Source organism: Gadus morhua, chromosome 12 (genome assembly GCF_902167405.1).
Source record: "Gadus morhua chromosome 12, gadMor3.0, whole genome shotgun sequence".
Classification (NCBI taxonomy): Eukaryota; Metazoa; Chordata; class Actinopteri; order Gadiformes; family Gadidae; genus Gadus; species Gadus morhua.
Window position 1 is genome coordinate 21,619,520 of NC_044059.1, and position 14,946 is coordinate 21,634,465.

Genomic DNA, 14,946 nt, shown 5'->3' on the forward strand with positions numbered 1-14,946 from the left:
GATCTAGGAAGGGTTGCAAAATACAACCCTAACCCTTTTACTGAATAATGAAAACAACGATAGAATCATACTGAAATGTTTTGCACACAAGAGAGGTTGCTGTGCAGCCAAACACCAGACATAACAAGTGACCTCTGGACTGAGTGTTCAACATGAGTCATCACGTAATTCATTGATGGGATGATATCAGCTCTTATTTCTTGAATTACTATGGTAGCAAAACAAAAGGGCTACCTGTCCGTACCTCTGGTACCAAGGGATGGGCCGTTGTGCATGGCCCGGTAAATAATGACGCATCGGTTTTGGAAGAAGACGGCTGATGGCTCAGATAGGGCGAAGAACATGATGCACTTTAAATAGGAACCGATACACACACAGCTGCAGGAAACCGATACGAAGGCTATCACAGGTTACTTCTAAAAACGACAAGATAAGGGTTAAAAACGACAGATACGTGTTAAGGGGCACCGGGAATGCTTCATGGACGGAATTAGCATCAGCAGAGGTTAAAGACATTCTGCGCAATGTATAGTTGAGGCAATGTAGCATTAATCCAAGAAGCTTCTTTTGAAGCAAGCATTCAAAATCAAACAAAATTGTTGTTTGGTATAAAAACAACAGAACATTTATCTCTGTTGCTCTAGCATTTCCTTTATCAAACACAGCATGTTTATCTGGCCCAGTGGTGAGAAGCCAGCGAGTCAGAACCAGCTCCAAACAAACAACAGTTGAAATGATCATCCTTTATTCTTGTTAATTTTTCTTCTGTTTCCTTGTGCTCTTTACTTCTCCTGTGTTCCTGTCATTCTTTGACATCTTTATGGATTTTTCTCTCTTGCTTGTTTTCTTTAGGGTTAGTTAGGGTCAGCGTTCCGTATCCCGAGTCATTTAAAACGAAACGTAGATGGAAACCTGGCTGCTGAATCCATCATACAGCTGGGGAGCTTGTTAAATAGCCTATTCTACACAAACTCCCACGCACAGCCCGGCCGTATAACTTGTTATTACGCCATTCAGGAAGACTTGGATTAGAACAACATGTTGGAGTTACGAAATGGGTATAATGTTTAATGCTTCAGTGGGGTTACAGTTTTCCGCCTTGCTGTGGGGTTTAGCAGCACGTGCAACAAACATCCATTCTCTGGGGCGTCCGGCGATCCCTGCAGGTGCAGCGTCTTCCTCCTTTCCAGCTGATTACGTTCATAAATTGCGTTGACGCAGAAACAATGATGGAGTTTATTATTGCTAACACATTCATCGGAGCCTGAGAGGCCCATTATATGAGGTTGCGCAGAATGCAGGGGGTTTTAAACCTACACACACACACATGCACACACATAACCATGAGTTACAAAAACGTACAATGCACATGCACTAGACATTTTGCCTGGAGACCATCCTGATCACGTGACCTCACATTCTGTTTCGCTACACGGATCAGACTGGACCTAGGGTCGCCCACATCGATTTCAGTGAGCGGGAGTACTTGTCTTCACAGATTAACTCCTTCAGCCAATCAGCGTAACAAAACATGTGACTCCATTGCGGTGCGTTTTTTCAGTGGACAAACAGGGTATAGACGAACAGCAAAGTGAAGAGAAACAATGCTAGTGTATAGTATTTTGTTAAATAGTTGTTATTGAGACTACTTCTGCAATAACTGCACTTATGTTTGTGTTTACTCTAATAATGTTTATGTTACGGCTCATTGTTTCGTGGCAGGCTGTAACTTACGTCCCAAACTACTACGCAGTCCCTGATAGGCATGGTGACGTCATTAACTAGGATCCAGTCCCTGATTGGCCCGATTACAATCTAATTTCAGGAAATCGATGTGGGCGAAACAGTGAGTTAATGTGATCAGGATGGATGGTCTCCATTGTAAAAGACCATCCCACATATCTGTACACGCACACAGACTAATGCTAGCAACCACACAATTACTTATGACTGTGTCCAACGCTTCCAATTGACCAAATTGTCTACTGCAGACTTTTAATGAAGGTCTAACGTCTAAATAAACATAACTTATTGTGTTAGCCAGAGACATATATACATTAGTTACATTATTATATTCTTATATTTTGGATTTTGATCATCATCTAAAATCACTCATGCGTTTGCAATGTGTTCAATCAATTCAGACTGGAGCCATTCCATGAAACTGATTTATTGCTGGTAACAGTTTGATAACACATAGCACACGATCAGGGTGTTTTGATGACATAATACATCTTGGACAATGATAAGCAGATGCTATGATCCTTAGGGTGTTGTGCAGAATGAGTTACTGGCGTAAAGGAACATTATGCGTTATTGTATTGTGTATTTTAATATCTTAATAATGCACATTGCTCAATTTAGATGCTTACAAATCAGTCTTCACATACTCAGTTATGCTTCCCTGCCAGACATTTATATTTTGGCAAGGAGGAATTGAATTAGCTTGATTTTCAATCCATTGTGGCTACAGCTATTTATAATGTTATACTTTAAACCTATTTTCTAATCACACACATCAACATGAAACTATAAAGTCCTCTGTACCAGGTGAGAGCTCGGACAAAACCTGTCCATTAAAAGATTTTGCCTCTCTTCTATCGATAGCTGGAAGTCATATCGTACCAAGAAACAAAGACAACTGGTGAAGTATACTTTTGGCTTTCTGAAGAGCTCAGACCATCCTAAGTCTTTGTATTAATAATAATAATTATGGCAAACATAATAATTATGGCAAACAATTATTTATATATACAACAATTATGATGCAACAACAGTTTGTTGCTTGTTTATCCTGGAACCAGCGATCAAGCTAACTTCACAATATAATACAATATGATACAATTCAATATATTATACAAAAAATCATATCGCTGATTTGTCAAATATGAAATGGGCGTAATGTTGTTTACTTTTTTTTATTAACAGCCAGACACGAGAATAAAATGAATACATCTGGCTAAATCATAAAATTCTGTTTTTAAGTTGGTTGCCACGCAACTTTTCAGGAGTACATTTGCATGATTAAGCAAACATTCTTCACATGGATTTAGGGGTGATACCGTTTTGGGATTTCGCCGTCTGTTCATGTTAAGAATGCACAATAAATATCGGGCCGGTAAATCATCGTTAGTCGATAGTCATCATCGTAGATTGTGGGAATTGTATATTATTATGCATTATTCCGATAATTTAATTACAACCGATAAATAGAGCCGTAAATGTAATTCAATAAAATATTGCTTAACAATAGGTCTTCACAAGTGTAGTCAAGACATCAAACGGCTACACCTGGGTAGTGCCACGTGTTGTGGGCGGAGGAGATTAGGGAGAAGAACAGCAAAGTCATCTCAGGTGAGGATGTTTTTTCAGTCGCGGAGAACGAAAGCATGGTTGTTTGCAATGCATGTTCAGCTAAGGTTTCAGGAGAGGGATAAAGTCTTCTTATTTTTACTTGGGACGAAAGAATTACCAAATCATTTAATCAAATACACGTTAAAAAAAAAATACTTGTGTACTTGTTTTGTAGGCAAACAACGTCTAAGCTAGTTTCCACAAATGTACCGATTGAATTTTCTATTACAACAAGAAATAAACAATGTCTTTTTCCCCAGCAAATATTTTTCACTAATGTAGATCGATATGATCAATCTAACCCTGTTTATGGCACTTAGAAGTAAAAAAATCGAAAATTAAAACAGAAAAGAATCTGAACAAAGAAACTATTCACAAGTCTACACAGTATATTTTCCGTTTTTTTCCGCAAACCCATGGTACGTATACCAAACAGGAGCGGAGCCGAGTTTGAACCGATCTGTTAATTTAACACCAGGGATAAACTGACACAGCCCACCCCATGTGGGTCCCTCGAGGTTTACACAGTAGAAAGAGTTTGTTCCCGTGTGTACCGGCTACCAGGTGTATCCATCCCTTCCTCCACAGCTTATCCTTCTGTCTGTCTGGCTGGAGATGGAGGATGATGTACCGTAAGACCATGCAGGTAGGGCTACTGGGTTCTCAACTGGTAGTCTGCAAGACAACAAGCAGCAAAAACAACAACAACAGAATTCAGATTAATCAAACTGTGTGTGTGTTTCAACCATTGTAATCGTCAGTCAGGCATGTCGAGTCTCCTCGGGAGTCATGATGGGTAATCGCGTGCCATAAAGGTCTGTCTCTCATGCATGTTGGTATTTCATCAGCCGACTGGAGACCTGTGTCACACCTTAGCTGAAACAACAGTCTCCCCTGGCTTGAATCAAAGCAAGGAGAGCCTTTAGCATCATATGAATGCGAAACCATACCAAAATACTTTTTGATGTTGCATGATGTTTGACTGGCTATTATGGGATTTTAAGAGAAATTATATGAATCTTCTCCATGCACCGGTGCGTTTGTTTGTACATTCTGAGGATTGCAGTGGGATTTTGTTTTTTGTTGTTCATATGTGGACAGTAGAGCTGGTCGACCGCAGCAGAAACATTTATTTGGTTACAAAATTGAGATAAGGAATATTAATCACTCATATTATGTGAATATAATAATTTGTATGGCATTTCTTGGCAGAGTTTGCTTCAATGTCTCTGAAACAAGTAAATGCATTTTTTTAATTAATCTAACGTGAGCTCAATGGTGAGCTCTTTGTGTTTTTACGTTGGGCACTTTGGTGAGAATGAAAACGAGGCTTGAAAAAAATGGCTCCTGCTCTATTTTATGTGTCCATGATCGCGGGAAGCCCACATCGTATCAAGATCAGCTCGTATAATTGATCAGCTCTAGGAATTCATTTGTTTGGTTCGATACACAGCATCAGTTACATTGGCATCCAAATATAAATACATCAATGTCTACCAATTGCAAACTCAAGACAGCAAATGCAGTGGTTCTTACTTGTATATTCCAATAAATGGTTTTCCATTTCCATTTTTATGAGTAAGGTTGAACTTGATACACAGCATTAAGGAGTCCCGGTGGTTGTTTGTTCATCTCATATTGATAACACTTCATTTAAATGTTCCAACAGTATTAACAAGAGGACCCATCAAAAGCCTGAACTCCCTAATTCTACCAAAAGTCACTCCTTATTACTTCCAAAGAAACCCTCATAAATCTCTTTAGTTCACTGGAACCGCACATTTAGCGGCAGACTGAACTTCCATCGAAAATGTACGCAAAAACAGCTAAATAGAAACCAAATCTCCTCCATTTTTGTTCTTGTCAATCGATAACACATTTTCTCATGTGTTATGGTCACTGGCGGAGTCAACGAAAAAGCCACTTTGGCCAGGGAAGGGACCAGGCTTTGTGGTGACTTTGTGGCATGGATTGTAGTTGTACGTTGAGGATGCATTGTAAAAAGAGACATGACCACAGATGTGACGTCAGCGCCCTCGCTCTGCAGTTATCTGGCCTGTAAGAGAGTGCTACGGGTATAGGAAAGTGGCAGCTGAGTTGAGAGGTGAAGCGACCCAGGTTGCTCATAGAGGTTCTACAATGTCTCTACTCTCACACTGCATCTTGTAATGGACCGGCCAGCGGCTGGCCAAGCTAGTGTTAATGATATTTACCATCAACACCTCCATTCAATTACAGTGTACCCCATCACACCTCCCGTGGGAGGGACGCCCTCCAAGCTGTGAGGCTGTACCAACAACAACTGCATAAACAAATGGGAATGTGGGGAGGAATGGACGGACCCACGAAAGACAAACAGAGAAAATGAGCGTCCTTGAGAGACTACACTGAGCATCTCTGGTTTCAGGGTTTAGTCGTTTGTCTTGCACTAGACCGCAGCCCCTGTTGGTGGGTGTGCTAGCGTGGCGCTCAGGTCTGGGTTGGTGCTACGCCGAGCACCCGCATGGGTGAATAAACACACCCCACACACAGAGGAGGAACACAGCCCGCCAGCAAGGGTAGACAAACACACCAGACACAAAGAGGAGATACAACAGGAACACAGCACTGGTAAATAAACACACCCAACACACCGAGGAGATGCAACACAGAAGCATGCACTTGTACACACACAAACATTTATACGCATACTAAGATACACACCACAAACATGTATACACACATGCACGTGTGAAAAACACACACAGACACACACACACACACACTTAAAGATGTATGCTTACACAAATGACATTCACCCACACACACACGCACACACACACACACACACACACACACACACAGATACACATATTATAAGGCATAAGCACAGATACACACCACACAAACCTGGACAGACACTTGCGCACACGCACACACAGATAAATGTGCATACACACAGATTACACAACACAAATAAATGTGCATACACAAAGATTACACACCACACAAACAGTTATAGGTATATACACACCACAAATAAACACTCACACACACATATATACATACATACACAAAAATCACACACACACACACACACACACACACACACACACACACACACACACACACACACACACACACACACACACACACACAGACACAGACACACACACACACACAGCTGGGTTGAGTTTAGAGGCTGCCAAGTTCTGACTGCCTGCTTATCTTTTGAGGAATCTAAGAGGTTAGAGTAAGGGTTAGCTCTATATCCGCACCTCCTTATGCGCAAACACACACACACACACACACACACACACACACACACACACACACACACACACACACACACACACACACACACACACACAGGTGTGGGTAACAGTAAAAGCCCTAACAGGGCAGGGTAAAGTACCCCTGATCGACGAGACCTGCTAATGGAAACTATTCCAAAGCCCTCCTAGAACTGAGGCACACTGGCTATGGTTTCTGTGATGATAACATAACACACATACATACACACACGTATACATTTGTGAGTGTGTGTGTTTGGGTGTGTGTTCATGCATGTGTATGTGCTTAAGGTTAGGCAGAGGAGTGGTGGTGAAACTGTGCACCCCATAAGCCCAGCGTGTCTGGATTTCATTTTCCTTAAATCAGATCTGCCTTAAGAGCAATTAGAGAAGGGCCTATGGCAGGCTGGTGTTTCTCAATGTTGCTAGGGGTAACGACGAGAGGGGAGGGGGTCAGGTGGGGGGGAGGGGGGGGGGTGTCTGCAAACAATAGCACAGCTGTACAGAAAAATGTGCTGGCATATTTGTAATTGATCTAACATGCAATAGCGGGGTTTAGAGAAATTACCTGCCAAATACTGTTAGGCACAGGTCTGTGGCAAGTCAGATAATGCATGCTGTTTCCTCTCAAGAACACACACGGACACACACACGCACACGCGCACGCACGCACACACAAACACACACACACAGTGGCACAGACACTGATGAATGAAATGTGTGCAATAGATATCTCCACAGGTAAATAGATACATTAATTCATACAGAGTGGTTGGCCTGATCAAACCTGGATGCATTTAAATGCCACATTGTTCGCCTTTAGCAAAATACTATTTTGTGAAAGTGTTGTGATGGCGTGTCAACTACAATCATATTATCGAAAAATAAACCTGGTCATTTCCCTAGAAACATTGTACATGATATACCACCACTTCGTAATATACTACTTCCTTGATTTATTCAATCAAGGCTTTGTATGACAGGATAACAATGAGTCAAGTCAATTATTGGATGAGTCACTGAATCTGTATCTCTCCAGGTACTTCCAGTAGACGGCTACCACTGATTTCTCTCTTGGCCAGTGTCGTATATCTGACAAGGATGAAGGCAGCGAAGGAGGAGAAAAAAAAACACCAGCAGCAGATGAAACAACCACGAGGCAGACTAACTACAAGGCATGTGCAAACACACACACACACACACACACAATTGCCAGACCTCCCGTCTGTTTAGGTAATTGCGGCGCAACGTGCCGTGCACACTTTGCGGGGCGGCCAGACAATGAAGTGACTAAAACATTCTACCCCCAGCCCCCCCCCCCCCCACATCTTGGTCCTCCTCCTTTTCCTCTAACCACGGCTTATTTCTTCTTCTTCTTCAAACTGCGTGTCTTCCGAAACCATCAAACACGCTGAATTTCCTACAGCCCCGGCCAACATGAAAGGCAGCGCAGGAAGCCAGCTGAGGTCTCCTCTGGATGTGGTAATGGATGGGTAGGGAGCCCATGGGTGCTGCTAATTGCTAGCTTGGTGTTTCAAAAAGGGTTTTGATGGAGGGGGGGTCTAGGGAGGGGACAGTGGGGGTCCTTCATCTTAAAAACCCTCACGGGAGGTCTTTAATTTCAGCGACTAAAAGGGACCCTCTACCCTGATTTCTAATGGCGGTCGTGTGCATGTATTTGTGTGTGTGTGTGTGTGTGTGTGTGTGTGTGTGTGTGTGTGTGTGTGTGTGTGTGTGTGTTTATGTGAGTGTGAGCATTCATACACACATTATTTGAGGATGTAGTATCCATTAAAATGCTGACTCACATTTCTTAGCCTTATGAACTGTATGCACGCAAACACACACACACACACACACACACACACACACAGGCACGCACATGCACGCACGCAAACACACAGACCCACACACACAGCCCACTGTCTGCCACGTGCCGCCAGCAGAACTAGATATGGTCTCCTAGAAGGGTTAACCACATCAGAAACATGGGACATGCAATTAGACGCAGTCAAGGTCTGCTCAAGGAATAAGGAAAGGATGTAGCAGGTACACCACGTTTCCAATGGACTTCAAGCACATAAAAATGAGTCGTTGTACCCATGTGACACACTGTACCGTTAACAGCATCTATATTGCTGCTTAATACACAGCCTTGAGCACACAGAACATTAATAGCACCATGCTTTAGGTTAACCCACATGAAATAGGCCTATAAAAAACACCATTAAATGAAATATAACATACACATGGTGGGCATGAACTGGGCACATATTCACATCCCAACTGGAATTGGCCGGTGTGTCTAAGAGGAACCTTTCAAACGTTTCAAGGAGAATTGCGTGCGTCACTTAGTACGCCCATCTAGGCGTCCTATCTTTTGCAGAACACGACACGCGACTCTGGAGACGTGCTCTCTGATGACCTCCTGCCAACTCCGATCGCAGCTAAAAGGTTGGGACGTCTTCTTGTGTGCGCTCGCCAAATGGAACCACAAGCTGCACGGACGCAGTCACAAACGTGCGCATCTCCGTACCCAACCAACGCCAAGCAGATGGCACCGGAGAGATCCTAACTCTGAGTAGACACACACAGGGCGCTTTAGACCTTAAAGTGTCCTCTCTGAAAGCCATGTGCATAAACTGTAGGTTCCCACTTTAGATATTGGCATTCACGCCAGAAACATCTGATGTGAATCAGTGATTCAGAGAAGAAAGCACGAAAAAAGAATTCCCCTGAAACAGAAAGCACCAGATTTACCAGCCGTTTTAGTTTCCGTACTTTACGGCTTTCAGGGGTAGTTTGCCTTCGTAAAAATATTTAACGGGCTCTTCCTGACCGTCCAAAAGATACGCGTTGAGACCGGCAGTAATTGCGAAAATCCCCGTTGTTAAACACTACCACATCATAATCATCATCATTATTATTTATTATTAGTGTGATGATGGTGAATATTGCTCTTGTATGTCAACGGTGCAGACGGTGCACGGTTGGCGGCCGGGGGCTTCAAGGCTCCCTGGTGGGGGGAAGGAACACTGTGTGTCAGGCCTGCACTATAAGTGAACAATTGTAAATAAACAAAAGGTTTCAGTTTGGAGCTTTGAGAGGTGAATACCCGCTGATAAAATGGGAAACGTTGGTTGACAACGGCAAACAAGCTGTTTCAATAGCTAACTTAGTCCTTTCATTTCATAATTTTTTTCCATGTCTCATCCATCTTCCTTGCCAAACTTCCGCTGAGTCAAATTAGCAAATCAGTGAATGGAAAGGCAAAATACAGAAATATTTAAATGTAAATAAGCAATTTCACAAAAAAAGGCTTTAATCTTAATTTATCGCCTTGGGTGAAAAAAGTTACCATGGCCAAAGAAAACCCAGGGCTCATTAGGTCTAGAACATTCCATGCCCGGCACACAGAGATGTATATTGTTCTAGTTAGTGGAAAAGACTTTGAAATGCAAAATCCAATTGACAAAGGTTTGCAAAACACCTCGAGATGTCGAGAAGGGTGAGAAGAAGACATGTTTGGGAAGGTTGTTCTTTCCAAGCACTTTTTACTATATTCATTACTTTTGACTCATTTCAACTTAAAGTCCTAATTATTTGTAACAACAACTCTGTTTGGTGTACATTTCTATCCAATTATAAAAAGATAAATGTCTGGTGACCTTCGAGAGGCCACCGGATTTGTATTTATAAACTGGGAGTCGGCCAATTTTTCTCTGGACACAAACTCGCAGTCAAATACTTTCAACGAGAGAGCCGTCCAAGTCCCACTTTGGCAGCTCTCTCTGTAAAGAATCAGGACTTAGAGCGTCTTAGCGGATCTGAACTCTTTCACGGTGCGTGCGTTGGAGCCTCAGCTGCGACGGGTCCGGGGAGCTGCCCCCGCTGTTTGAGAAAGAACGCTGACCTCCTCCAGGCATCGAACCTGTGGCCTTGCTGGATATCAGCCATATAAATCATCTAGCAGACCAGCCGTTGGATTATTAAAATAGATGCTATCAGAGCCAACACACAAGGGTTGTGAGGAGGGAGTGAGACAGAGAGACAAAGAGCAAGAGCAAGAGCAAGAGCGAGAGCGAGAGCGAGAGAGAGAGAGAGAGAGAGAGAGAGAGCGAGAGAGAGAGAGAGAGAGAGAGAGAGAGCGAGAGAGAGAGAGAGAGAGGCCGAGAGAGACCGAGAGAGAGACAAAGAGGTAGAGACAGGGAGAGAGACAAAGAGGGAGAGACAGAGAGAGAGAGACAGAAAGAGACAGAGAGAAAGAGAGAGAGATAGAGACATAGTGACACAGAGAGAGACAGAGACAGACAAAGAGCGAGAGAGAAAGAGAGGGCGAGATAGAGAGACAGAGACAAAGAGAGAGATAAAGAGAGAGAGGGAGGAAGAGAGGGAGAGAACAGCAGAAAGCCAAAGTCAGAGACGTTTAAAATAATAAAAAATTGAGCTATGTATCCCATCTGTCTCGTGGGCCCTGGTCAGCCACAGCAGAAATCCCCTGTATTCCCGCTCGTGTGAGCATTCCTAAATCATTCCTTGGGCCGCGTGTGCTGCTGTCGGGGGCCCCTGAAGACGAGACGCTAACGTAAACATTCAGACGCTGAGGGCCACACACACACACACACACACACACGCGCGCCCTCTCCGTGCTTCCCTGTGGCCCCCGCTTTCGTCACTGACTGACCTGTGAGTGAGAGGCAGGTCATAATTGCTGGCAGCAAAGAGCGTCAGTGTGAGTGTGTGTGTGTGTTTGACTTAACATCGTGCCTCTTACTCACTCACTTTCCCCTCTGTCAGCGTCTCTGAGGATTTCTCCTGCCTAGCCAGCTTTTCATACACTTCTGACTACATATATATGACAGATTTATAGGTTAAAGGCCGGGTTTTCTTTGTCGCACATTTTTCTGAAGTTAAAGAGGGCTTTGTGTGAAGTCCAATATTAAATTAAAGCTCATTAAAACCAGCATCCCAGGCCAAAAATAGCCTTTCAATTATACCAGAAAACCCACTAGATACATTCACACATTCTTTCTTGCAAAACCACTGCTAAAAGAAACTAATCTAATATAGGACTTCTCCCCAGCAGAGTATTGGATTTAACGGAGCAGGATCATGATCAAGTCCCCTTGAGAGCAATAACCATACATCTTCAGAGACCATGGTTGAACATGACTCTTATAGGGTGACTTTCACATGGTGGGAACAACAAAGGATTGTGGGTCAGATGTTAACAAAACAATGGTGACTGTAGTGATCGTCGTAGAGAGTTGGCAAGGCTATCCCTAGACGATACATGGCACTGATGTATGGGTTAGGAAATGCATTAAAAAAACTGCATTTGGTAGTTCCTATTTCCTGAGGAAAGGTTATGTGTTCCTATTATAAAACACGGCTGATTAAAAGCTGATGCTTCTCAACGTGGAAGAATGTATCTTTTGTATTCTGTTTAGTTTCTGTGCCCATTTGTGGAGGGGTTCTAAAAATTGCTGCACAGGTGGACAAGCTCACACAGGCGTCCATCTTGAATAAGCAACAACAGCAGGAGAGAAGGAAGTAGAAACAGCATGCGTAACGTCATCTGAAAACTTCCACACACATGCACATACACACACACGCACAGCAATTCAATCCCTGACATAAAATCTTGAACATGGCTTAATGAGAGTTCTTTGTTCATAGTTGGAAACATGTATTTTTGAGTCACTGTAGCTTGGTACAAAGCTAATTACACGGAACAGTTCGACAGGAAGGCCTTACTTGGTCCAACAAGTGGACTTCATTAAAACAAGAGAGAGAGAGAGGGCAAGCGATCTAAGAAGAGAATCCAGCCGAAACCGGGAACTGGCTCACAACCTTTCCCTACACTTTGATTTTCTCACAGATTTTCTCACAGATGGTTTGACGATTTAGAACTATTCAAGTCGTTTTGATTACACTAAGGACCGAATCCAAATAGTTTTACTTTTTGGTTTTATATCGCTGGATTAAGAATTCAAAGGGGAGAGTATAAATATTCCACTGTTTAACATCCAATCTATTTCAACTGAATCCACAACCTCGACACAGCTTGACGTCAGGACCGTGTATCAACATGCGTGACCTTTGACCCCCCCACCCCCACCTACTGTCTGACCTCCGGCGAGCAGACACAATAGGCCGGTGAGGCAGAACCGCCCTTGCTGCTTTCCCGTGTCAGAGAGAAACAGCCGGCAGCTTCATGAGTGTGAGTGTGTCCTTGTCCACAGAAAAAATATCTTCCTCTTCTGCAGGACACAGAGAGCCACTGACCAGGCAAAAAACACAAAGAACACCGCTTGACAGAGATCAAGGATGACTTAGTGTGTGTTTGCAATGTCTGTGTACATGCGTATGTGTGTGTGTGTGTGTGTGTGTGTGTGTGTGTGTGTGTGTGTGTGTGTGTGTGTGTGTGTGTGTGTGTGTGTGTGTGTGTGTGTTTGTGTGAGTGTGTGTGTGTGTGTGTGTGTGTGTGTGCGTGTGTGTGTGTGTGTGTTTGTGTTTGATGTGTATGCGTGACAGCCGACCAGTAGCAGAACCAAGAACAATGCACTTGCCTGCGTGTTTCCTTCCTGCCAATCAGAGGTACAGAAAGATTGTGTGCTTCGAGAATCGGAAGGGGTTGGGAAGGAGATGGGAGGAGGGGTTGCTAATGATAAAACAGCTCATAAGAGACAGATGACCCAGGCAAACGAAGGAGTCTTTGATGATGTTTGATACCAAAGAATGAAGCAATGATGGACAGGAGTTGATCACATACTACTCCCTCACATTACCGTGCTGTGTGAATGTGTGTCTGTGTGCGTGTGTGTGTTTGTGTATGTGTGTGCCTGTGTGTGTTTGTCTGCGTGCGTGTGCTTGTGGGTGTGTTTGTGTGTGTGTGTGTGTGTGTGCTCCTGTGTGCGTGTATTTCATGAAGTCAACAATACATTGCGCGTGTTTTGCATTTGTGGGATCATTTTTGTTTTGGTTAGTTTATGCATTTAAGGAAACAAGTGCATGCGTGTGTACGTATGTGTGCAGGCGTGCGTGCGTGTGTGTGTTTGCCCATACCTCCATTCTGGGTGATGTACCTGACCCAGGGAAGGGCCTGGTAGCCGCTCTTCTCAATGATCTTGAGGTAGCGAACCTGTGAAGAGAGAGCACGGCAGCCCAGCATTAACATGTGGTTCAAACACATCTTCCCTCTATTTCTACAGGGAGGTCTACTCCGCTACGTTTTCTAACACTGGCACCAGCCCAATCAGGCAGATACTGACCTGTTATGTCATAATTAGGCTTGACAAATCGCTGATTAATGGAACGATCAGATGTTTTCACAGCACGGTTCTTACCTCTTCTGAATGATAAATATGAGGAGGTGGATTTATTTTGGGAGTTTATGGGAGAGCAGTGTGTTGAAAGAGAGAGGGAACGACATGGATCATTGTTAAGCCTATTATATTCTATAACCCATCTGTATTATTATTGTATTATATGATTAAGATTATTATTAGTCATCTAGGTAGAAGAGAAACGAGGCATAAACAGATGTGAAAAGGCAGAAAGTGGGACTTGAGACTTTGCAAAAGAGATCTTTTCGCAGATTAAGAACCTTTTTGTGACGGGGACATCGTCCAGTTACACAAAAGACAATAAAAGACGACACTGATAGGGGCTGATGTGACGCACGAACACCGAAGAGCAGGGACATTTCATTTGGAAATCTGTTCCATATGGAGGTCACGATGATTTCTGCTGACAGGTTGTTGTTTTCATTCTATAGTGCTGGGAGTTTTGGGGCGGGGGGGGCATTCTGCTAGATGTAATGCAGTCTGCAGCGAGATGGGGAGCACCGATGATGACGACACAGGGCAGACCTTACTGTTTGACTATTAGGGACTACTCTTACCGCCATATTTGCAATCACAACATTACAATCACACCTTATGGACGGCGGCGTCATTGGTGAATTCATTGTTGTAAACGTGGTTTCTGAAAAAAATTGGCTGTCACTCATCGAAAGTGTGAATTTTTGCTTCCTCCTGTTTCAGTGGCTCTTTGAGCACATAGATCCCTAGACATTCAAGGCTGTACAAAGTCTCCTGCAAGACAAAGAACAAGATTGAGCTGCGTATTAGAGTCTGATCCATATCAGGAAGATGAGGTTAAATTTGGTGACACCAATATCACAGGTCTCAGAGCAAGAGGGAAGTTACTGCAGTTTATAGAGGGTTTCCCAGGAGGACAACGTTTGTCTTTTTATGGGATTATTTACAAATTAAAATATTGGAGGCAGCGAGTTTTCCTGGAATGGTTGCATGAT

At 43.3% G+C, this 14,946-nt stretch overlaps 1 protein-coding gene across 1 annotated transcript in view; it reads right to left on the reverse strand.

Moving 5' to 3' along the window:
* Positions 1–2,150: 2,150 nt before the first annotated feature.
* Positions 2,151–14,946, reverse strand: part of LOC115556069 (AP-1 complex subunit mu-1) — a 30,120-nt gene continuing 17,324 nt past the window's right edge. Inside the window, exons 11-12 of the mRNA XM_030373193.1 lie at positions 13,695–13,770; positions 2,151–4,029 (exon numbers count right to left, since the gene is read on the reverse strand). Of these exons, the coding sequence (XP_030229053.1) occupies positions 4,007–4,029; positions 13,695–13,770 (99 nt within the window). The 3' untranslated portion in view covers positions 2,151–4,006. The remainder of the gene's footprint in view (positions 4,030–13,694; positions 13,771–14,946) is intronic.